At 41.9% G+C, this 24428-nt stretch overlaps 1 protein-coding gene across 4 annotated transcripts in view; it reads right to left on the bottom strand.

Annotated features, from left to right (window-relative positions):
* mfge8b (milk fat globule EGF and factor V/VIII domain containing b) overlaps nucleotides 1–22016 on the bottom strand; it is a 42901-nt gene extending 20885 nt beyond the window's left edge. For 2 of the 4 annotated variants that reach the window (XM_015963877.3, XM_015963878.3), the window contains exons 1-3: nucleotides 21850–22015; nucleotides 10191–10313; nucleotides 9968–10099 (exon numbers count right to left, since the gene is read on the bottom strand). In XM_015963877.3, the coding sequence (XP_015819363.1) occupies nucleotides 9968–10099; nucleotides 10191–10313; nucleotides 21850–21919 (325 nt within the window). In that variant the 5' untranslated portion in view covers nucleotides 21920–22015. Of the gene's footprint in view, nucleotides 1–8906; nucleotides 8940–9967; nucleotides 10100–10190; nucleotides 10314–21849 lie in introns of all 4 variants that reach the window. The other 2 variants (XM_015963875.3, XM_015963876.3) reach the window with 2 other exon arrangements.
* Between the last annotated feature and the right edge of the window lie 2412 nt (nucleotides 22017–24428).

The following is a 24428-nucleotide window of genomic DNA, read 5'->3' as shown; positions in this document are numbered from 1 at the left end:
TTTCATGTAAATTTGTACATACATCAATCTGATTCCAGTTTACTTGTTACACTTCTGCTGCAGCAAACAAATTTCCCAGCTTTTGGGACAATTAAACATTTCTGATTCTCAATTAGATGTTTTTACCTCAAATGTAAAAACATCTGATTGAGAATCAGAAATGTTTTATTGTCCCAAAAACTGGGAAATATGACATTTGTAAGAGGATACTGATGACATTATTTCCTATGAAAGTGTTTCCTATGTACTTATCTGTTGTTTTTTATTTATCATATGACAGGTTTTTCACACCATCCTGAGCCATACAAAAGAAGATTCTTGTCACCACACCCATGACCACAGACGAATCAGAAAGGTGCTTTTCTACTTTAAAGAGGATTAAGACTTTCCTTGAGGAGCACCATGACACAGGATGGGCTGAATGCTCTTGCCATGCTCTCCATGGAAAAACAAGCTTGTCACAAACATTCCTGACTTCAATAAAAAGCTCATCGAGAGCTTTGCCACTCAGAAGGACAGAAGGGCAAAATTTCTGTACAAATGAGGTATCACACACACACACACACACACACACACAAATGCATCCACTTGATCTTTGTATAAAGTTGACCTTGGCACAACACTCCAGAAATATTTAACAGTGTAAATTTCTGTCATTTTGTCTAAGTAGTGTTTACTACCATTACTGTAACAGTGACCTGCTCATAATTTTTCGTGTTCACTCAAATGTTGAAATTAAACAAAATGTTTTTGTTACTTGCCTCTTGCATTGCCTATTTACCATTTATGGTCGTGTTATTTTATGTGCAATTTAATGCAGTATTTTTCAACCTTGGTCCGCAAGGCAGCGTGCCAATAGTCAGACACACCTGGATTAATCAGTTTGTCCAATGATGTAAGACAGGAAATAAAAGAGCTGTGCTTAATTCAGGAAATAGTGAAGTTGTGCACAAAGCTCAGAAAGCACAAGTTTGTTTAAAAATAAAAAAAATAGCACAGCCCCACCAAAAATATTTTTCACCAGCCGCCACTGCTTGACGCATTCACTTTCCGCTTGGTGATGCAGCTCGCGGCTGGAACGCGCTTCACAACTTGCAGTGTTTACGTCACTGTGTCTCGTTAATGGCGCTATTTAAACCAATGCTGTAAAATTACTTCTGCCCAGCCCAGATGTGCTCACTTGTGCACACGTGAGCCGTGGTTCCGCTGGACCGCGTCTGACCTCTGACAGACGCACTCTAAACTTCAGATCTTCAGCGCGTGTGAGGTTTACAATGTCAGAACACCTGCATGAGACAGGCGTTAATTATAATCTGCCAGAATGACTCACCACCTTCAGATTTCTCCAACACCGTTAAAAATGATAAAATACGGAACATATCGGCGTGCGCAGGCCAGAGTGCTGAAGCTCGGCGCATTGTTATTATGAAGTTAGGGCACATGTGGAGGACACACACACACACACACACACACGTAAAATATACTTGTTTTCAATTACATTTATTGTGCCCACTTACTTTTTCTTTGGCCCACCCACAAATGAGTTTTCTGGCAACGCTACGGTGACACCTGACAGACTTCTCTGAGCTCCGCAGCCATTACACTTTTCACCTCGCGCACCCCCTAGTGGCAGCTCGCGCACCCCCGGGGGTGCGCGCACCACACTTTGGGAATCCCGGAAGATAATCATTAAATAATCATTTGTTTATGACTACTCATGGTAATTATAGTATTATGAAATGAAATGCTTCATTAATTGTGCTTATTGAGTGGATGTTGTTTATCTACTAGACTCATAGGCGTCATTTTAACCGGGGACGCCGGGGACATGTCCCCGGCAAAATTTGTGATTGGCAGCTGTGTCCCCCCCCCACTTTCAAAAACGCCTGCTGATGAGGATTTTTGTTTTACCAGCTCAGATCTTATACCAGGGGTCGGCAACCTATTCCCATCAAAGAGCCATTATTACCCGTTTCCCACGGTAATTCTGGACGGACCTTAATAAGCAGTGACTTAAGTGAAGCAGGCAGGTCGCGCTAGAAAATTTAGTTTAAAAAGACGTCATAAATGTTTTCCCCCGTCCTTTTTATTTATAAAATATGAAGTAAAAACTCACAATTTAATTTTCATTCATTTGTCATTAATATGTAGTATACACCCGAGCGTTAAGTGGACCGTCTTCCAGTAAACGCACAGCATCCAGCCCATCTCTCCAAATGCGTAAAATGTGCATCAGCCGCTAGTTAGGCGCGTCGCGCGCACCATCAGCTGATCAGCCCAGACAAGAGCAGAGCAAATAAAGAATAGAGGATAATTGTGTCTGGATGTGGATGGAGATTACATTTTACAGCAGCCTGATCATCATTTAAATACGTAAACCATCACCGGTCTTCTAGTCCATGCTATCAGCATTATTTTAATTGGTGTGTGTGTGTGTGTGTGCGTGCGTGCGTGCGTGTGTGTGTGTGTTTTCCACTTCAAACACTGGTCTAACCAACCAGACCAGCGTGTCCAGTAACGTATTAATGTTACAATTAAACAGTTTCCCTTCATGTAGGCTAGGAACATTTCACCTGCCGTGGCCCGACCGCTTCTGCTCCACACGAACTTTGTGCGTGATCAAATATCTCTACGCGTCATGCGTCTCCATATTAGAGATGGGAACAAGCGCTGTTCAGCCAGTTTCATAATTTCATAAAAAGAACATTTTTCCGAGTGACACATCCCTCAGAGAGACCGGGTTTCCAGACCGCTTCAGTGGGAGGAAATCATCGCATGCACCATGGTTCTGCGCTGCGCTGCGAACCCCTCAGATCTTCAGCTCACTGTCCACCGTGGGCGCTCCGAGCCGCGCTGAACACAGTGTCCAGTATAAAGCTCTGATGTTGGGAATATTTTACCTCCGCGATGTGCGTTAACGATTAAAATGTCAGCTCATCCATGTGCGTCAGTATGCGTGGGGGTAATTCTTTCAAACCAAGCAACATCCTTGAGTTCATCTGTCAAAATAAACAGTCAAATGGAAATATCTGTAACCTGCCGTTTAACTGTTTTGCCTTCTTGTGAAGATTGTTGCAAAGAGAAACAATTAAACTTGATTAACCCCAGAGCCACCCAGAGCGCATGAAGGTTCCTCCCACTGAAGCGAGTGTTTTCCAAACCCTGTCTCTCAGAGAGACTTGTCACTTAGAAAATGTTCCCTGATGATGAAACTTTGGCTGAATAGTGCTTGTTCCTGTCTCCAATGTGGCGACACATCCAGGAGCCGTCTGAGGAGAATCCCAGAATCTCACATCCTCTTCAGCTCATAAAGCACCTATGATTACGCACAAGCGTGACGCGTCAACCCGGTCTCACAGTAAGACCGGGTTGGACCTGTTCAGGTTTACGCAGACAATCTTTACATTTAGAATTGACTTACAGATGTAAAATTAATGCAGTAAAATATAAAGCATTTTATTTAAATATCCATTCATTATTTTACAAGCACAGAGCCGCATCAGATGGATGGAAGAGCCGCATGCGGCTCCAGAGCCGCCGACCCCTGTGCTAGCCTACTTTATTGTCCCCAGCAATTTTTAAACCCCACTCAAGTGTATGGTTATTGTCCCCAGCAATTCTGAAAACAAACTGACGCCCTTGACTAGACTGCAATGTGTTCCCCATGTTTTGACGACAAGGTCCACACACCTGCACATCCACCATAAGTACGGCTAAGTTAAAGTCCCGTACACATAGCTAAAACCTTTTACTCACATCAGGACTTCCATATTAAAGAAGGCGTGTTTCTGAGATTTGCCTTGGTAACATCTTCCTTTCCGTCAGCCTCTGACTGGCTATTAAAATCATAACATCAATTCTATAAAACTAAAACCTGCTGAGAGATTCGTCTGTACTGGAGAGTTCTGGTGAATAGCTCAGCCTGGCCACCTGTTGCAAGACTCCATAAACATCCAAGATTTTTTACACGTCGTGAAACCTTTTGTGCACCTGCAAAGCTGATGAAAAACACTTCCTGCAGAACAAAGCTGAATTGTTCACTCCTTAAGAGTTATCTCTGAGACGCAAGCGGATTCCATCCTGTGAGGCCCGGTGACATCTCTTGAGACTGGAGAAAGTCTGTGCTAACGGTCAGTCTACTGGACCTGGGTGAGGTCATCCGACCTCTTCTGACCTCCGGATCCGGACGAGGGTCATCCAAAGGGTGGGAGTAGAACACAGACAGATTGCGTCTGAATGTGCTTCGATAACAATCAACCTCATAGTTTATTGCAAACCAAATTCTTTTTCATCCGGAGACGCCGCTCTCTGAGATTCGGAAGTTCTGACCAACACCTCATTTACACATAGTCTACATCACCTTTAGACCCATCCATTCATGGTAAAAGCTTAGTTCACTTGTCGTGTTTTTCTTGTAATAAAAATCTTTTTTTTACTATAAACCTGACTCATGAATCAAAACGAAGTGTGTATAATTGCTTAATAATGCAAAGAATCTTAGACTCTTCTGATTAAGCCCTATAATTTTCTGATATTTACAATAAAGATCAAGCAAGGTAATATTGAATATGTATTCAGAATATCAAATAAATAATACACATTTGCCACCGCTACACTACTCATTTTGTGCATCAACTGAAAATCAATAGAAATATTACACAGCTTGCCTGAAACCAGACCCTGATCGATGCACTTTCAAGGTCAGCTGATTAGGAAGGCTATTTGAATTCAGAATCTGTGCCGATGCTTCCACCCTGCTTTTGTGTTGCCACCATATAAGAACAATCCTGATGGGACATTTTGTGATCTGTACTTCAAAATGTGACATCTCAGCTCACAAAACAAAGGAAAACACCATCAATAAAATTCATCTACTCCTTAAGTACTTCATTTTAAACATAACTGTAAATGATATTTAATCACTATATATACTTATTTGCCATGAGTCATACACCTAGAAGATGCTTTAAACTGCTTTAACATTCTCCAGTGAAAAGGCTAAAATACGACCCCACACGTGTTATTTTCTGGGTAGTGTAGGCTGGACTGGCTGCAGCACACCAGGGAGTGCCAGTGCAAGCTAAAATAACTAATTTGCCTCTTTCTGTGGAGATACACAGGAGTCTGGGACAAAACGTCATGTCACAAAGTATTTAATAATCAAGCACATTATTTAAAGCTGAGATTCTGACATTTCACTCTAAAATGATGAAGGCAAGGCAACGTAAAGTCTTAAAGACAGATAAATAAAGTTATGCTTAAAATTCTGTCCATAGCATTTCCTTACAAATTTAATACAGCTTTTGATATAAGAATATTAATTTGTAGGACATTACATTTTTAAAACAGACACACTGATGACAAATATCCTCTTTGGCCAGCTGTATGACCAAAACATTTGCGGCCAACGGTGACGCTTGTCTTTATTATTTACCTACAGTGTATGAAATCAGACACACCTGCAGCTCACTTGTTCAGCATTTTCTAGTTTCAGCAGCTTTGGGAGTTTTATTATTTTTATTGAGACAAATCAAACCAGGGAATTCACATCCTTATCCGTTGACTCCATGATGACAGAAGCACACATGCCAACCCAGCATGTATTCCTTATAGGGGTAATGAAGCCCAGTCTGCCCACACAACCACATCCTGGGAGGAGCTGAGAACTTACCAAAACAAATGAGATTGCTACATTCACAAACACACAAGCTATTCAGTTACTTCCATGTAAAATTAACTGCCCTAGGCTGGTTTGAAAATGACCACTCCTTCCTCCTTCCCCATATTAATCCATCTACTTTGGCCCGGAGTCCTCAGCTGTCTTCTTACTGCTTCTTCACATGTAACACTAAAACACTCTGGCACATTTCTCTTCTCAGTCATCCATAAAAGCCTTCAGGCCAATGTTATGGGACAAGCTGAATCGTTTCAATCAGACCTGAGTAGCAAGTGTGACATTGGAGAGCAGACGTCACTGTTCCGCCTCCATGTTCACTTTTCGCCCGGCAACAGCAGCAGAGTTGACGTTTTTAAGTGTTCAGCATGGACCGCCGCTTTCTGTTGGCTGGACTTGCATGAGGGATGAATCGTGTGTTTTTATGCTAAACAGTCTGCATGTGAGCTCATGAGTGGTGTGTGGTTGAACATGTGGGATGTGCAGCACATGAGACTAAGCTTTTTCCATCTGAGGTTTTTTTTCCTTCTTGGTCTGACTCAGAGGAATGCAAGCTGAATATTTAGTGATGAAAAATGGTTTTGAACTTCATTTCCGCCAAGGGAAAAAAAATACATTTTCCATTTTATTCCATTCACTGTGAGATTTTACTTTTTTTAATAGTTTCTATTAATAGAAAATGAAGTTAAAGCCTTTTATATTTTGCTTTAAAGGGGACATATTATGCAAATCTGACTTTCTGCATATTTTGTGCCGCTATGTGGGTCTCTAACGCCACTATAGATACTCCAAACATAAATAAAAACCATCCATTAGTTTTCGGTCAGTGTTTGATCTCTGGAATTATGTGCCTAAAACAAGCGATTTGAAAACATCCCTTATTGTGACATCACAACCTACATTGGCTCAGGTGTAGCGACATGGCTGAAATTCCAACACCACGTCTACTAGACACACAGAAGTGAAAACTAACTGGTTGAAAGCTTTTCCCTGAATTGTTCAAATCTTTTCATTTTTAATCCTAGTTTCGATGCCCAGTCAGCCGACCGGAAGAAGAATTCATCGGATGTGTTTTGTGTTACCGTGCAATCAAGGAAAATATGCAGACTTTGGAGATGTTCTAAAGTGTGGCTTTGGCCACCAATCCTAATCAGCCGATCTCCATAAAAAATAAATAAATAACGTGATCTGCAGATTCTGATCAACACCTTTCAGAGCTGATCATTTCAGCTGATCACCTGTCACTCATCCTTTGCAGCCTGTAGAGATGCTGCATGCGGCCTCACCTCACCTCCCCACCCCACGCCTCCCCTTCCCTTACACTGTGCAGGCACTCAATGGCAAACATATAAACAGTCTGCTGAACTTTTACCTATGAGAGTGATGTAAACTTTGCATTCTGTAAAGAAAAATACCTCTTGGAAGAAGCTCATTAAAATGTGTCAATGCAGTGGATTTCATACGTATTTTAAAGAACAAACTCTGGTCGCAGTGAAGAGCAGAAATAAAAACACGGAGCATCAACTGTCAAACGCAGATAACACAGCTACACTCCACTCTCCAACACTTGTCTGTATGAGCATGAAAATGAGAAGGCTGAGCATGTAACCAGTAAAATAATTAAAGTCCTCATGCTAGATCAGACACTGGGGACCCACTAGGCGCATATACAGCTAATATACTGTATAAATAAATACAATAATCTCACAACACGCAAAGTTGTGAGATTATTTGCTTTTTTGAACCATTTAGTCTGTTGAGCATTTTACTGTTTTTAATCTGTTAGATCGACAGCAGCAACATTAAAGTTTCATTTCCCCTTCTGACTGAATGGTTGTTGCTTCGTGCTGCAGCACGTTGGTGTAGATTAAGTCATCTGGACATGATCATGCCGAGAGATTTAATTAAAAACTGGACTTTTCTGGTTCTCTTGAAAACATTTAGCCTCTCATCCAAGAAGTTTCTTCACTTCCAAACCTTAGGTTGTGAATAGGAGGCTTAGGAGTTGTGGGCAGAAACAAACACATGGTGCTGCAAGCCTTCATTTCCTTCTTGAAAACATGTTCTTGTCTAAATTAAGGTAATGTTATCATTAATAAAATTTAAATTTATGTTGTAGTTCAAACTATTTCATCGAGTTACACCCTTGATAGCCGGCTCATTTAAACAGGTTGTTATTGGACCCTGCTTCTTGAAACAGATAGAATTGAGAATCAATAGGAACTGAAATCATTCAGATTAAATGATGCCCAACTCCATCTACCTGTGAAGTTTACAGCACATCAGTTCACACCCAGCTGAGAATTTTGTCAAACATTAGAATTATGCAGTTTAGGATTTATAAATCTGCATGCATACGACATCACATTTGAGGAGTGTTTGAGGACTAGATGTGAGCTAGGTGTATGACTACACACACCTCACTGGATTCTCTGCTCCAACACACTTTTTATTGCATAAAGACACAGCCAGTCTTTTTTTGTTCTACTTAAACCACGGGAACTGGCCAAGAGTCGTTTTTCACTTCTTGGTTCCCAGAGATCGTCTAAGCTGTCAGATTAGCCATCATCACTTCAGAGGCGCCCCTGACCTCAGTCCCTGGGAGACTTCTCATGAATCAGTATGGTTGCATTAATTTCCCACATAACTATCCCTGTGATATTAGCTAATTAGTGGGAATGCCTGCTCTGCAGGGGCTCCAACTCTGCTAAGCAAATATTGCTGCCAAACGGCTTGTGAGAGTATAGATTAGAATGAGCTGTGATTTGTAGTTTTCAGTGCAAACAGATAAACTGGCTGCATTTAAAACCAAATGAGCGCCATACGTTCTCTCTGGGGTTTCTGGTTTTAAATGGATGACTCTATAACAACCTAAAGAGCTTAGATAAACACAGGCTTGAGTCAAATGCCAGCAATAAATCTAAACGGGACCCATCTCATCCGACTTGGTAAACCAATCAAGCGGTAAATCAGACGCTAATGTGATCTCACTGTCATTTTTAGCCGTTGGCCTTGAGTAACAAACAGCTCTTTGTTGTGAGAGATGAAATGAAACTAGTCTGATTTTGTGTGTGTGTGTGTGTGTTCGTGTGTGTGTGTGTGTGTGTGTGTGTGTGTTCGTGAAGCGCTCCACCTCTGCATGCAGCCAAGAGAACAGAGAGCCCCTAGATCTGAAGAAGCACGACAGACAAGGCAAAGTGGACACAGACATCATTCTTTTTAGCACCTTTACCTTTTTGGGAAAATAAATCTGCTCTCTGGACACCTAAGATAAAAGAAGGCATTGATAATCAAATAAAGTACACTTGGACTTTGCTAAAATTTTCTTTATAATGGGCCACGTTACTTCTTAGAGCACACTTGACTGGAGACATTAGAGACCATGATGGAAGCAGTCTGCTCTGAGGGATGTAGGAAAAAGGACAACAGCCAGCACTCACTGCAGCTGTCTCCACTTTAGAGTGTCAGGTTGCAAAAATAATCCAGGACTTTACTGCACTTTCTCAAATTATTATAATGAGTCTGTTAATGAAAGCAACTCATCAGAAACTGATAAATGATGGTGGTGAAGTCTTTCTAACAAAACTAATTAAAAACCGATTAATGAGGGTACTTTGAAATCTTTAAAACAAATCTGACTAATTTATGAATTCATTCACATTCATTCAAAACATTAAAAAACATATCCAAATATTTTTGAAACTGCACCGACACAAAAACCTGAAAAGTTACTTAAGCTAGCCTAGAAACCTAGACAAACCGTAGCATTAGCAAAAAGATGTTGGTCTGCAGGTTGGTCTAGCCACACTCCATTGTGGCCTCAGCCAGTCTATCATTGGACCAAACAATACTGGGGTCATCACAGCGCTCTGTTTGTAGAGACGAGTTGGGCGGGCTTAGCACCAGAGCCGTGACGGAGAAAAACTACAAATATGGCATGGCCTCTGAAACGGCGCTCGTTTTAAACGGCTTTGGCATGAACTGTGAACGATTTAGATTTGAGCTTCTCTTTGAGATGAGTAAATAGAGGTGCTTAAGTCCTTTATTTAGAAAAAGGTGTCATTAGTGTCCCGTAGACTCATTTCTATATTGATGTCACGTTGTTTGTTGCTCTGATTGGTCCTAGTGCGGTCCAGTAGCATGCAGAGACAGTTTGAAAGACAAGAGTAGATTCCACCCCATGACTGATGTCGGTCTAAGGGTCATGGCCAGACTAGACATCTACATCTAGGTCAACGCAGTAGTCTTTATTTACTTCAGAAAAGACACCATTTCAAAGACACTGGGGCTTACTGTTCTGGCAGTGAATTCCTTCAAATCCTGGCTGGCACTTGCAGACATACTCGCTGAAGACATCTCCTCGTCGAGACTGGCTCGTCGCCTCGCAGGCGCCATCATTTTCACATGGGTTTGGGATGCATGGTCCTGTTAGTCGAGACAAGAAAACAATATTACACTAGTTCAAGTGTTTAACAGAACCACTTTAAGACTGGTTGGCCTCAGAGGTGTCATTTACCCGTCTCAGTTTCATTGCAGATGTCTCCAGAAAAGCCATCGGGACAGATGCAAATAAACGGAGTCCCCGTTCCAGTCACACAGGTTCCCCCGTTGTCACACGTGTTCACAGCACAGGGGTCTCCTACAGGCAGAGCGAGGAGCAACAGTATGGGTAAATAAACCAGACATTTAATCAGCAGAAGGAAGGTGATCAAGAACTGCAGCTGTTCAAACTTGTAGATAGATTTGATACGCACACTTGTGGTTTTCACAGTTTTATTAGTATAAAACATTTTTCTGAAGTATTTTGGGTGAGGACAGACTCAAAGCTAGTTGTGCTCTGGTGCTGACTGCTGAATAAACAGCTCACTGCAGACTGAGTGCGGAGGTCTGAACAGCTGAGTAAGCCATCACCACCTTGTAAACACAAACACTGGAAGCTTCCACACACAGGATTCTGCTGCGTGCCGTGAACCAGACAATCTGGTAGCTCACTGGGGGATTCGTGATAGAGCAGATTGTAGTAACAGAAGAGTTCAACGTTCTCCCAACAGAGGACACGTCTAAAGGAAAACAGCCTGAGATTATCGTTGTTGTCATTAATTAAATATAAGCTAAAATCCTAATAACCTTGCCAAAAATAAGTAAAATCTCATAAATCAAAAGCACATAGTTCTGCATTTATTAGCAATAAGGCACACTTCTTAGCAGTGTTTATCATTAAGATTTGATTTTAAAGTCCCACCACAGAACAACAGTTTAGCTGTTAGGAAACCTCCATTTTTTCCTGTTTTTAGCTAAACTGTCGTAGATCTGCTGTTTTTAAGATGGTTGTCCTTTTGCATGAGAAAGTCTTCATAGAAACATTTCTCCATGAGCCACATTATTTGTTCAGGTAAAGACTTTTTAAAATTATTCAGTACAGCTAAACTTTCAGGTACTAATCCTTAACGAGGTCATAATAGTCCGTATTCTTTAGATTGAACCGCCACATTTACTGTTTTGACACGCTCACTGGGGCTTGAGTCTAAAATGTTAACTCTCTGAGGAATGTTTGACCTCACGATGAACTTACTGGAACATCCATCTTTGGAAAGTTTAGCAACTAACTTGAATGTTTCCCTCGTGCAAAAATATTGATGTCAAAGATTTTAAATTGTGAGGAAATAGCTCTACAAACATTCTGACTGATGGAAAACGACTTCTCGTCATTGTGTTAACACAAATGGCCGTTATAAATCAGAAGTGCTTTTATAGAGAAACAAACACTGCCTGGTGAACAGAAAATCCATTCCACTCATGTATTTAGCAGCAGCTGGCTGCTGATTATCCTCCTAATTACCTTTTTTTGCCCAATATACCACTGCATTTTGCTTTATTTAGCTATAAAACAGCATGATAATGATCTCTCAAGTTTAATGGAGGGCCCAACATCAGGGGTTTTTCCAAACAGAATTTTTTTAGCTCTCCTGTTTAATTATACTCTCACACTCAGTTTAACACCAGGATCCTGGCTGGTCTTTTACCAATTACCATTTAGTTAACTCTTGAGGAACCTGCTGCTAAATTCTAACTGTAAAATTAATGGTTGAAGCACCACAATGCCGGACACTTAGGCGAAAAGGAAGCTCTTTGCATGTTTTAATGTAGGGGGTGTTCTGCCAAATTTAGACAAAAATCACGCATGGTTTCATTATCTACAGTTTGAACATGGAGTGGTGCAATTGTTGGGAAAATGTCCCAGGGTCTTCTCTGCAACAGTAGCATAAAATAAAGGCTAATAAATTAAAAACAAACTGGTAGTAGTTTGAGGGTTAAAATGAGTGACTTTCAGCTTTAAAAGAATTTATAATATGTATTAGTAAATACGGTGGTTTAGTAATTTGCATTGTATTCATTGGAATAGAGGGAAGAAAAAAAGGTCTGCTTTGCAAACATCCTGCTTCTCTATCTGTGATCTGGACTTCCTGTGGATATCGAGTGTTGTCTGTGATGTATCCAGTGTCCTTCAGTGCATTCACATCCTGCGAGATTCCTGAGCAACTGGCCTGACTGACAGCACCAACACATACTTATCCAAAAGTTGCTGCCTGCTTATCTTTGGAAACAAACACAACCACCCTTCCTACCCTGGCAGGCAGCTCCCAGAAGGAAGCCTTTCATAATTGCTGGGAAAAAACTGGGTTTCCTATTAATCAAAGTAAAAGACAAATTAAGATATGTTCTCCACCTTCTCTAATAACTTTTGTAAATGTTACCTGTGGTCTGCATAGGAAGAGGGATCATTTAGCTGAGTGCCAGTCTGACTGTATGAGGAAATAAAGTTGGTGATGAATCAGTGAAGACTGTCTGCCAAGTTAAACCCACCAAAGCCACCAGAAGTTGTGTGACGTTCTGGAAAAGCCTCACTTCAGAAAATACACACGTAAGCTGCACAAATATGGAAACTTGAGTTTCTATTTAACCACAATAACAGCTGTCAACAACTTGTTCTCTTTTCAGAGGAAATCCGAGATTGTTGGTTCTGTTTAGCTACATTTGTTTTTTCAGATGTCCAAAAAACTCCAAAAGGTGATGTGTAAAAACACCCTCACCACAAAACTGCAGGACAAAAATATCTAGACGTAAAATTATAGGCTGCTCAATTAATCAAATTTTAATCCCAATTACAATCTGAGTTTTGAACGATTATATAAACAAAACAAGCCAATTATTTGCTCCTCCCACTTGCGCTGCCCTGGGTTGCAAATGAAGCGCTCCTCCCACAGTGTTGCCAACTTAGCGACTTTGACGCTATTTCTAACAGCTTTTCAGACCCCCTTCTTGACTTTTAAAATCTTAAAAGTACCTAGTGAAAACCTCAGAAACATCTCTGATAACCCTTAGCTACTTTCTGGATAACTGTGGTTGACATTTCCTGCAGGTTAGCTAAACACTCTGCCTGCACTCCGGACCGTTCTTCAGGACATGAGGAAAGGGAATGATGTAGTGATGTGTCAGTCGCTAAAGAAACGGCTCTCAGAGCCGGCTCCCTGTTGGATTGACCAGAGTGAGTGACACACACCGTACCTGTGGGCTCCTGAGCTGCTAAAATGGCTAAATGTGCACATGCGGCACGCTAAACACACATGTAGCTTGCCCATGATTGCTATGAGACCAGGTTGGGGGTGAGGGGGTGCAGCTGTGGTTGGGACAATTATTACATTAACTATTGGACCCGTAAATAAACAGTTTATAAATAAGGTAGAAATAGATAGAAATAAGTTTGTCAGTAATGACAGATTTCACCATATTCAATGGTTTCTTTCCCAAAAACTGTCTGATTGTGCAACACCATTCCTAAAGTACAAATCGAGTACTACATCCTCCCTGACTTTCATAAAGATCTGATGTGGCATTTCAAAGTAAAAGTGCAATCAAATTTGTTGATAGTGACAATTTTCACCATATTCAATGGTTTCTTTCTCAAAAGCTGTCTGATTGTGCAACATCATTACACATCAGTCTTGAGGTCTAACCTAACCATTGAATAGTCCAAATTGTTTTTATAGCCAACTTTGATTACACTTTATATTGAAATGCCACATCAGATCTTTTTGAAATTCGGGGAGTACTTTGAACTCGATGTGTACTTTAAGACTGAGGTAGAATGATGTCGCGGAATCAGACAGTTTTTTAAAAGAAACCATTGAATATGAAAAAAATTGTCTTCATTGTTGAATTTGATTGCACTTTATTTTGAAATGCCACATCACATCTTTATGAACTTTGGAAAGGATGTAGTACTCAATGGTTACATTAAGATTGATGTGAAATGATGTTGTGCAATCAGTTTTTGAGAAAGAAACAATTGAATATGGTAAAACATGTTTTCATAGTCTAATTTGATTGCACTTTATTTTGAAATGCCACATCAGATCATTTTGAAATTTGGGGAGGATTTAGTACTTGATGTGCACTTTAATACTGATGTGGAATGATGTTGCGTGATCAGACAGTTTTTGAGGAAGAAACCAATGAATATGGTGAAAATTGTCATTATTGACAACTTTGATTGCACTTTATTTTGAAATGCCACATCAGATCTTTATGAAAGTCGGGGAGGATGTAGTAGTTTATGTGTACTTTAGGAGTCTTATCTCTAACATGACTGTTAAATATACATACAATTATTATATAATTGATGTCTTATATATTCTATTTGAATTAAACTTGAACAAGCAAACAGCAAAAAGTTTAATGCTGTTTCTCAGTTCCTCTCCAGTTACTACAGCTTAACTCAGGCTGGACCATCTACAGTGGCTCTGAGTAACTTTAGCTAGTCACTTAAAAATCAACTGATTTTATAAATATAGACAGGCCCACTATAAAATAATGAAGGTTTAAGCAGCTTTTTAAAGTTTTCACTGAATATTTGTGCTGACTTTCCACAACAGAATGACAGTAAAAGTACCAGTAACGTCTTTAGATCTATTAGTTTATTTTCCACTAATAACATCTCATTAAGAACATATCCATATGGTTTTCCAAGTTTTTCTTCTTGATTTCAAATCTCTTATATAACATGTAGGGAAGATGTGCCTAAAGGGTTTAGCCTGTATGCACCTGAAACAACAACCGCAGCACCTTGTGGGCGACAACGGCACAGGAGTTAAGTGCTCGCCTCGTAATCGGAAGGTTGCAGGTTCGAGCCCCACTCAGTCTGTCGCTGTCGATGTGTCCTTGGGCAAGACACTTAACCCACGTTGCCTGCTGGTGGTGGTCGGAGGGACCGGTGGCGCCAGTGCTCGGCAGCCTCGCCTCTGTCAGTGCGCCCCAGGGCAGCTGTGGCTACATCGTAGCTCATCCCCACCAGTGTGTGAATGGGTGTGTGACTGATTGTGTTGTAAAGCGCCTTGGGGGGTTCCAGGACTCTAGAAGGCACTATATCAAATACAGGCCATTTACCATTTGTCTGTCAGAATCTTCTTTAGGTTAGAATGGACCTGTCTAATTACTGGGAATGCTGTTTTTGACCAACACTTTGACACCCCCCTAACAAAGATTGTTTGTGAAGAGGATGAACACTTCATTTTTCTGAAACTGATTCTTATAAAGAGCGACTGAAACCCGACCAAAGACTCACCTTCCCTAAAACAAAAACTCTTTTGATACACGTGAATGCATTTGGTTTCATAAATGGCAATTTTCGCTGAAAAGCATCAAGTATGCAAGTATGAGACAAACGTATTTTAAAATCACGTCAATACGAACCAAATTTAAGACTTTACTAAATCGATTTAAGACTTTAAGACTTTTAAGGGTCTTAATTTTCCTTTCGTCAAGTTCAAGACTTTTAAGACTTTTTAAGACCCCGCGGATACCCTTTAATAAAGTTTGTTCCTGCAACAGAAAAAACAAACTGATTTCAAATTAATCACTATCAAAACATTAATGAGAGCACAGACATATAAATTCCTTCTGAGGACAGAAAAGATGCGCAGCTCATACAGGGAGATAAGCTTGCTGGTACCTTTACGATCGGTGTTGGAGCTTTTGGTCTGCACTGGTGGCAGAAGACCAGGCTCATTTCTGGTGAGAATTGGACTCATGGCTGCTTTTGTCACCAGTTTGGTTCATAACTTTGTGGATTCTTACTTGAGTCTTTGCTTCAGAGGCCACTAAATGTATTTGTTTTGACAAAACATTGAATTATTTGTCTCCTAAAAATATGAGAAGGGCATTTTAAGCAATACGACCAAAAATGCTCCAGAGAAATGCATTCCTCCTTAAAATGTGCAGTATGTAAGAATAGTGAGAATTTTACAGTGAGAAAATTCCAAACGAGTCTAATGTTTAAGTCATTTTGGGAGGAAGGTCGTACTGAATCATATTTCACATCCAGATGGCTGCGGGGATTGATAATTTTTCTCCTTTAAAAACAAGGGAAGGAGGGACATAACATAACTACTGTTTACCGTCAGTGTGTGTGGGGGTGCCGTGTCTCCTGCGAGCGAATACTGCAGCGCCAAATTGTAAAATGACCATGGCCGGCAAAAAGCCCGTTATTTAAAGTGGTTGCAGTAACCAAATTTTACCACGGGTTGTTATTTTTTTTACTTCATTTCTACATAATGCACCTTTAATCAACTCATTTTACTGTTGTGTCCACTGACCAAAAATGAGAGATTATAAAAGACCTTGTGAAAAATTCACCTTTTGTGCTGCCATGTGACTCTTTATTGCCTCTACAAACACTCTAAACATGAAAATAAAAATTTGCCATTTGTTTTCTGTCCGTTACTAAATTGCTCATTCTGGACGTTACCGGAAAATGCTTTACGCAAGATGGATTTTATGCAAAGAACTTCATGAAGATGTTTTAATAGACCACAGAACTATTATGTCATAAGTTATAATAGGGCTCCTTTAAAAAACAATAACTTAGATTTATTCATGGCTGATAAGAAGCAAACATTTCCCTCATCGACATTTATATTTCTGCATCTACCCAAAGACACAGTTTTGAATTGTCATGTAAAATAAAAATAAAAAATAAAACGAATAAATCAAGCCCTCCTTTTTCCATTATCCTGCAGTGATGCATCAAGACATGAGCAATTATCAAATGCAGTGAAAATAGTGACAAGGGTCGGGTGATGCATCATGTGATGGCTCCACTGTTGAGGTCAGGGATAAAGAGGGTAAGCATCTTGTGTGTCAAAGGCCTTTTCAGTTAAAAAAAAACAACAACAAAAAAACAGGAAGAACACATTCATAACAGAGGATGAATAAACAAATTTTGCCAAATTTGCTCTGCTCTGTGATGAACACATCTAAACACATTAAAAGCTAGGAGGCCAGTGTGGGAACCCAATGTTCCAGAAGGTTAGAGGAGAAAATCATGTCACACACATGCAGAACTATCTGACCTTGTAGGGACCTGTTAGGGATGTGTTTAAAAGTCCTGAGGTGCCAATTTAGCCTGACAATCAACCACTGAACTCCCAACAGTGAGTAAAGAAGGTACAAAAGTAGGAACAGTGAATGAATCAGGAAGGAGATTTATCCAGGCCTGACTAAAAATGTATTTTGAAGACATTTTTATATGAAGACCAGCAGGAGCCCAGCTGCAGGTGAGGTTTCCGTGATCTGCAATTGCATCTCCAGAGCACAGCCATCTGCTGCTGCTCCAAGTCTATAAATACACACCGGAGACATGCACTGACAACACAACAACACACATTCCTCTGAAGTATGGAAACAGAATCAGACTTTGGAATAACTCACATGAAAACCCCAAAACCTCTGATTCTAAAATCAAAAATGTTTACATAAACATTTGCTGCTCTTGAGTTTAGATGCTGCCAGGTTCCTTCTGGGCTCACCAGGCACCTTGTAAAATATTTAGAGTAGCAGATGGTAAAAGCAGGCGACAGACACCAACGTGTCCCACATTAGAAGACATTGTATTAAAACACTGATCAGGAAGGCCATTCATAATTTAAATGGGAAAAAAGAAAAGAGCATTTTTGTCTGCAGGGATTTGGTGGGAAAATCTGTACGTTCAGAACACACACACACACACAGTCTTACACCAGCAGGTACACATTTTCCAGTTTCAGAACTCCTGCAAGCACAAACCTGACAGAAACACACACACTAACTGAGTTTGGCTATATATAGCCCTGGTTCACCCAGCCACTAAGTGATCACGTAGTGAGGAAAAACCATCTCAGCCTGAAAACGGAACACTATTTTCTACTTCTCTCAACGAAGAACAGGATATCTACAACCCAGGTGTGGGAATCCTGGTCCTCCAGGGCCACTACCAGCATGTTTTAGCCATTTTCCTGCTCCAACACACCTGATTCAATGGTTAAATCAGCAGGTCACCAATCTCTGCAGAAGCCTCTTAATCATCAATCAATTGAATGAGTAAAATCTGAAAAAAATCTGTCGAGAGGGCTCAGAGATCAGCTGACCTCTCCGCCACCGTTCGCAGCCTGGTTCGGCCTTGGTCCCGTCGACAACCCCGTACCTTTCCCAGAGCCTGGGAGGACCATCGTGGACCCAAGAGACGCCGCAGCCACCAGCCCAGTCCCAGACCGGCGCAGAACCAGTCGCTAGCAGCGACCCCGAACCCCCCGACTCGCCACCCACCGGCTCAGCGTGTCAGAGGGAACCGATTTCTTGCTCCAACCTGGACCTGGCAGTCCCAGGATGTGTGCAAGAACCAAAGGAAATGACTTCTTGGGGGAAATGTGTGTGATGTTCATGGTGTTTGTGACAAATCCTGTTTTGAAATACAACATTTAAACCGCTTAAAGAGCAACATCCTGTCACAGCCCTCTGCGGCCAGTTCGAACGAGCCGTCTGCTGTTTTTCCACACGTTTCCCACACCAAGCACAACCCCTCCCCCCAAACACCTGTCACAGGTTAGGGTTAAGTCATTACCGGTCTCCTCCACCCCGCTTACTCCATACAGGGGTTTGGGTCATCCAGCTAGGAGGACCGTGTCATTACACAACAGCTCAGGGAGCTCAGCGTGCGCGCACTCTGCCTCCAAACGGAGTTTTCTCCCCACTGTATGTGATGTAAACCAGCACAATGAGGCTTCTTTACATTCACTGCGGCCACCAAAGCGAGCTGTCGTTTCTGATTTCCGCCCCTCGGCGTGCGCTTTGGAGCCTTTCCCGCATGCGGCTGATGTGCGGCAGCGCAGTCCACACTCGCCTGTACAGCGCAAGCGACCCATTCATGAATCTCACTCAGCACCACAGTCACACGCTGTCAGGATTCATGCCCACATGCCTCCTTCCCCAGGGAGCTCGACATCGGCTGCATTACAAATTAGCAGCCTGCCCTTTCCCCACCGGCCCCCCATGGGTCGCCCCAGATATTTTCTCGGGTCAGGCGACGGCGGCAAGGGCCCACACCTGGATTTTAGACGCAATGCAGGCCCAGGCACTGTGCACGCGCCCACTGTCAGAACCAAGCCCCCACAATGCGGCTCTAAAATTGGTCTCAACCCGGAAGTACCAAAAATTGCAGTTCCACCCTCATCCGCTGGGGGCTGGTGTCAGAAGCGAGCAAATCCTCATTGATTCCCATGTTAAAAATACCAATTTCACAGCAGAAATAAACATGTTTACAGCCTGGTACCAAAACACGTTTTTGGTTTAAATTATCTAGTTTACACTCATGACAACTCTGAGGGGGGTGAATTTTTTTCTCGGGACATCATTTACAACGGCCACAAGCTGCAGTTTCAGTCCCGCCCACCCCCGTTCTCTGGGATTGTGTAGACAAAACTGACGTCAGCCCCTCAAGCCTCCGCCCTCGAGGCGGAGCTGAGGGAACTCCTGTCAAAGGAGGCCATCTCTAGGTTTCCTCCAGGGGAGGAGAACTCTGGATTCTACTCCCATTATTTCCTGGTGCCAAAGGAAACTGGTGGCTCCAGACCAATTCTCAATCGATCTCTTTTCTATGCTCTGAGAGCGGTGAACCACTTCCGCGTTTGTTTATCTGTTTCAGGGGGTGATGTTTATTTGTTTAGTCAAGTGATAGTGATTGTAAACATCTCAGAAGCATAAATGTGTTTACTACATGAACATAACAACAAATTCAGTTTTAATCATTTTCATTCTATACAAAATCTGCTAATTTTATAAGCATTGCTTGCCAGTATATCTGTATCGGCATATACCGGTTATCGGCCATAACAGTTATCAGATGTTGTATCGGCCTCAAAATTTCATATCGGTGCATCACTAACGTTTACTGTTGGCAGCTACTGAATCGTTGCAGTTTTGTGTTACAGTACACTGATGTAGATTCTCAGATTCAGGACATCATCATTTTGAGTTTTATTAGAAAAATAACAGGGACCTCCATCACTTTCATCGGATTGTTTACAAGCAAGGAAGTAAGTGGAACTTAATCTCATTTCCTGCCTCTGCTCACCTTTGTTTCTCACTTCACTATTTCTTCTTCCTTTTCTCGGTTTTCACTTTTTTTAGGGCAATCTGGAGTTTCAAAGACTGACAACCTCGCCTCTTCAATCAAGACTCCTGGCTGATTTAGACAGAATTTCCACCAAAGTTGTTGCTGCCATTCAAGATGGCAGTGGAACCACGAGGTAGAAGACTAGGGACATAATGACGGTGTTTCATTCTGTAATCTTTTTTGTTGAATAAACTGATGCTAAGGGCTCCATTGCTTGGTTCTTTTCTAAACAGCATAGTAAAGATTTGATTTTACCTTTAAAGCTGACAAGTTTCGGAATGGACCCCACTTAACATCAGCGGTGCACTGAGGAAGGCTACAGTGTTAGCCAAAGCTTGTCAGCATAAAAGATAAAAACAAGCATGCTCACGCACAAAACACCTGAAAATTAAACTTTGTGATTTAGAAACAAAATCGTGATGAGAAAATGTGCGCAACTTTAAGCAAACTTTCAGTCTGACTTGGAGACGGGGAGAATAGCAGCACAGCTGGAGAGATGGTAACACGGTGACTTTAAGACACATTTACTTTGTGTGTGTGTAATTCTGTAAACACCTGTAGAAAACTTGGAAAACAAAAACAAATGTAACAACTGCTTACATTACCAACACAGTGGAAATTTCTGGATGAAATCAGTTATTGGTGGCAGTCCACCAAACAAACATCTCTGCTGGCAGCTGGGTCAGGAAACATGACTAATCACTGGTGCCACACCTATTCTCCACAACTGTAAACTAGTCTGGGAACAAACATGCTGGGATACACTTTTTGTTTTGCGTTTTGTGGTTTCTTAATTTCACATCAAAAGAACAGAAAAACGGTCGAGCAGAGTGGTTTGACCACTCATCACTTTTCAGAAAGGAAAACAAAGATTTCTCCAACCTAGTCCAAGTTGTCAGTAGGCACAAGCAACACAGATCTTACAGGAAAATTAAACAAAGGTCAAGTTCAATGTGATAAAAATAACCTGATGATAAATGAAGGTAGAGCAGTTTTAGGCCAGAAGAAACTTATCAAATGACTACTCACATCAAATGTAAATAAAGATAGTTTACAAGCTATTAAATCCGCTTTTTACCTTTACCACACTTTAGGATTAAAACGGGACACTATCAGATGTGTTTGACAAAAAATGACATTTTCATTTTAACACTTTTTTTCCATTCATTAATTTCAAAACACTGGTGTGATGTTGATTCCTTCATGCAGTAAGAGGGTGTAGAGATCTACCCGCTGGCTTAATTGGGTTTAATGCGTAAAACTCACAAACCAGGAGCCAAAGACATGAGGTTAAAATCAGCGGAGTATAATGGCCAGCCAGTAAGCATTTCTTTAAAAGGGGGTCACTGCGCTTAGCAGCCCTTGGGCAATGGTTCTCATGTGAACACAGAGTCCTGCACACTCCTGACTGTCGGCTGAACTCTCATGCACCTGGCTGGTCCGTGACAAATAACGGCTCCACTTGACCCCGGTTCAGACTGACTTGTCACATTTCACACACACAGATAAAGAATGATAACGTGTACGGTACGTTAACGGCTTCTTTATCACGAGAAAGAGCGGAAGGACGGCAGGAGCAACTTTGGAGAGCTATTTCCAGTCACTGAAAAGAAACATCTGACCGGGACGCTTATGGCGGTAATTCAACTGTCCGACAAAACAGCAAAAACAAACCACAGGAGCAGCTTACCTTCCACCCCAAACACCAGACACGCTGAGAAAAGTTTCTGCCAGAAGAGAAAACGCGCCTCCTCCACCATTGCTGCTGCTTTAGTCAGAAGGACAGGACCTACAAACTGGCTCTAGAGATAACCCCACAAGAGCGCGGCCACGGAATGAACAACAACGTCGCAGCGAGAGCTCAAGCCTTTATAACCTCGCAGCCAGCAGGCGCACGTGCGCGTCAGCCCTTATCCAATAGGGGTCTGTTGTTAAACTGTAACCCCACCCACTTACGTTTGTTGTTGATGGATAGACTTTTAAGCCAAGAGGCTAAACTAAAGTCACTTCTTTAAATTTCATGTAAATTATTTTTAAACGGACGCTCAGTTTTGTACATTACAGTAAAGTAGTGATAGTGTTCACCATACCTGCCATAAAATCTTTAAATAACAGCAAGGTTTCTTAAGAATTTCAGATTATTTCCAACAAAATAATTAATTCGGCTCATAAAGCTCAACCATGAAAAATCAAATAAGAAGAAATATAGAGAGTTTACTTGTGTCTGTTTAAAATTTTAAGACATAATTGCTGGTAATTTGATTGGCATGTGAGCTGGTGCATAATAGGGCACAATCAGGAACAAATTTTGTGTTTTAATGATTACTGGTTGAGGGGGAAAGCTAAAGCATTTTATCACTGAATATTTCAGCAACAACTAGAAAGTTTTAGTAGGAACCTGTGATATAAAAATATGCTTTCAATTGATAAATTGCTGCATTTTGCCTATAGTGTTAATTTGATTGACAGTTAAACATTTGGCATCCATCCATTCTCGTCCACTTATCCTGTGTCGGGTCGCAGGGAGAGAAACCTAAGCAGAGAGGCCCACACTTCCCTTTCCCCAGCCACTGAGACCAGCTCCTCCAGGGGAATCCCAAGGCATTCCCTGGTCAGCCGAGAGACATAGTCTCTCCAGCATGTCCTGGGTCTTGCTTTAGGTTTTCTTCCCAGTTGGACGTGCCTGAAAAACATCACCAGGGTGGCATCCAGGAGGCATCCTAACCAGACACTCGAGCAACCTCAACTGACTCCTCTCAATCTAGAGGAGCAGCAGATACTCCAAGCCCCTCCTAGATGACTGAGCTTCTCACTCTGTCTCTAAAGAAGAAGCCCAGACACCCTGCAGATAAAACTCATTCCGGCCACTTGGCTCTACAATCTTATTCATTTCTTTCACTCACTACCCAAAGCTTGTGAGCATAGGTGAGGGTAGAAACATAGATCAACTGGTAAAGCAAGAGCTTTGCCTTCCGGCTGAGCTCTCTCCTCACCACGACAGACCGGTACAATGACCGCATCACTGCAGATGCAGCACCGATCTTCCTGTCGATCTCGCACTCCATCATTCCCTCACTCGTGAAAAAGACCCCGAGATACTTACATTCCTCCACTTGGGGCAGGACCTCATCACAGACCTGGGGAAGGCATTATACCCTCTTTCTGACTCAAGATCATGGTCTTAGATTTAGAGGAGCTGATTCTCATCCCAGCTGCTTTACACTCAGCTGCAAGTTCTGATGAAGCCAACAGGACCACATCATCTGCAAAAAGCAAAGACCTGATCCTTAGGCCACCAAAATGGATCCCCTTAACACCTTGGCTCCGCCTAAAAATCCTGTCCATAAAAGTTATGAACAAAATCGGTGACAAAGGTCAGCCTTTGTTGAGTCCAAATCTCACCGGACATGAGCCCGACTTACTGCTGGCAATGCGGACCAAGCTCTGGCACCGGTCATATAGGGACCTCAGAGGGCCTGGTACCCCATATACTCCCGAAGGAACCCCCAGAAGGGCTTTCCAAGGGACGTGGTTGAACACCTTCTGAAAATTCACAAAACACATGTAGATTGGGCCCTGTGATGGACTGGCAACCTGTCCAGGGTGTACCCCACCTGTTTGTCCAAAGACAGCTGGAGATTGGCACCAGCAACCCTGTGTAAGCGGGTAAGCGGGTAAAGAAAATGGACGAATGGATGGACATGTAGATTGGCTGGTGTGGACTCCCATGGACTCCCAGGACCCTGTTAAGGGTATAGAACTGGTCCAGCGTTCCATGGCCACGACTAAATCCTCATTGCTCCTCCTGATTCCGAGGTTTGACAAACCAATGGACCCTCCTCTCCAGAACCCCTGAATAGACCTTACCAGGGAGGCTCAGAAGTGTGATCACTCTGTAGTTGGAACACACCATGTGGTCCCCTTTTTTAAATGGGCGGACGACCACCGCAGTCTGCCAGTCCAGAAGAAATGCCCCTGATGTCCAAACATTTGGCATTTTTTGTGTAATTAAAAGGACATGTTTCTGTTAAAAAATTCCTGGGTAAAACAAATCCAAGTAAATTCTCATCTAAAATGCAAACTGAGGCCACAGTTTTAAACCAAAGCTTGATGTGTGGGAGTGTGTTGAGCTGACATCCAGTGAGTCAGAGTTTCTGGTCAGAAGGAGTGGGTGTTCAAGAATATTTTTAATGACTTTAGTTTTGAGAATTTTGCTCTAGAATTCCTCATCCGTTTGGTCATATGCTGTTTTTAAGGCTTTGCCTATTT

Source organism: Nothobranchius furzeri, chromosome 4, assembly GCF_043380555.1.
Source record: "Nothobranchius furzeri strain GRZ-AD chromosome 4, NfurGRZ-RIMD1, whole genome shotgun sequence".
In the NCBI taxonomy this organism is placed as follows: domain Eukaryota; kingdom Metazoa; phylum Chordata; class Actinopteri; order Cyprinodontiformes; family Nothobranchiidae; genus Nothobranchius; species Nothobranchius furzeri.
Note: the sequence above shows the minus strand (reverse complement) of the source record. Positions and strands in the feature narration are given on the sequence as shown.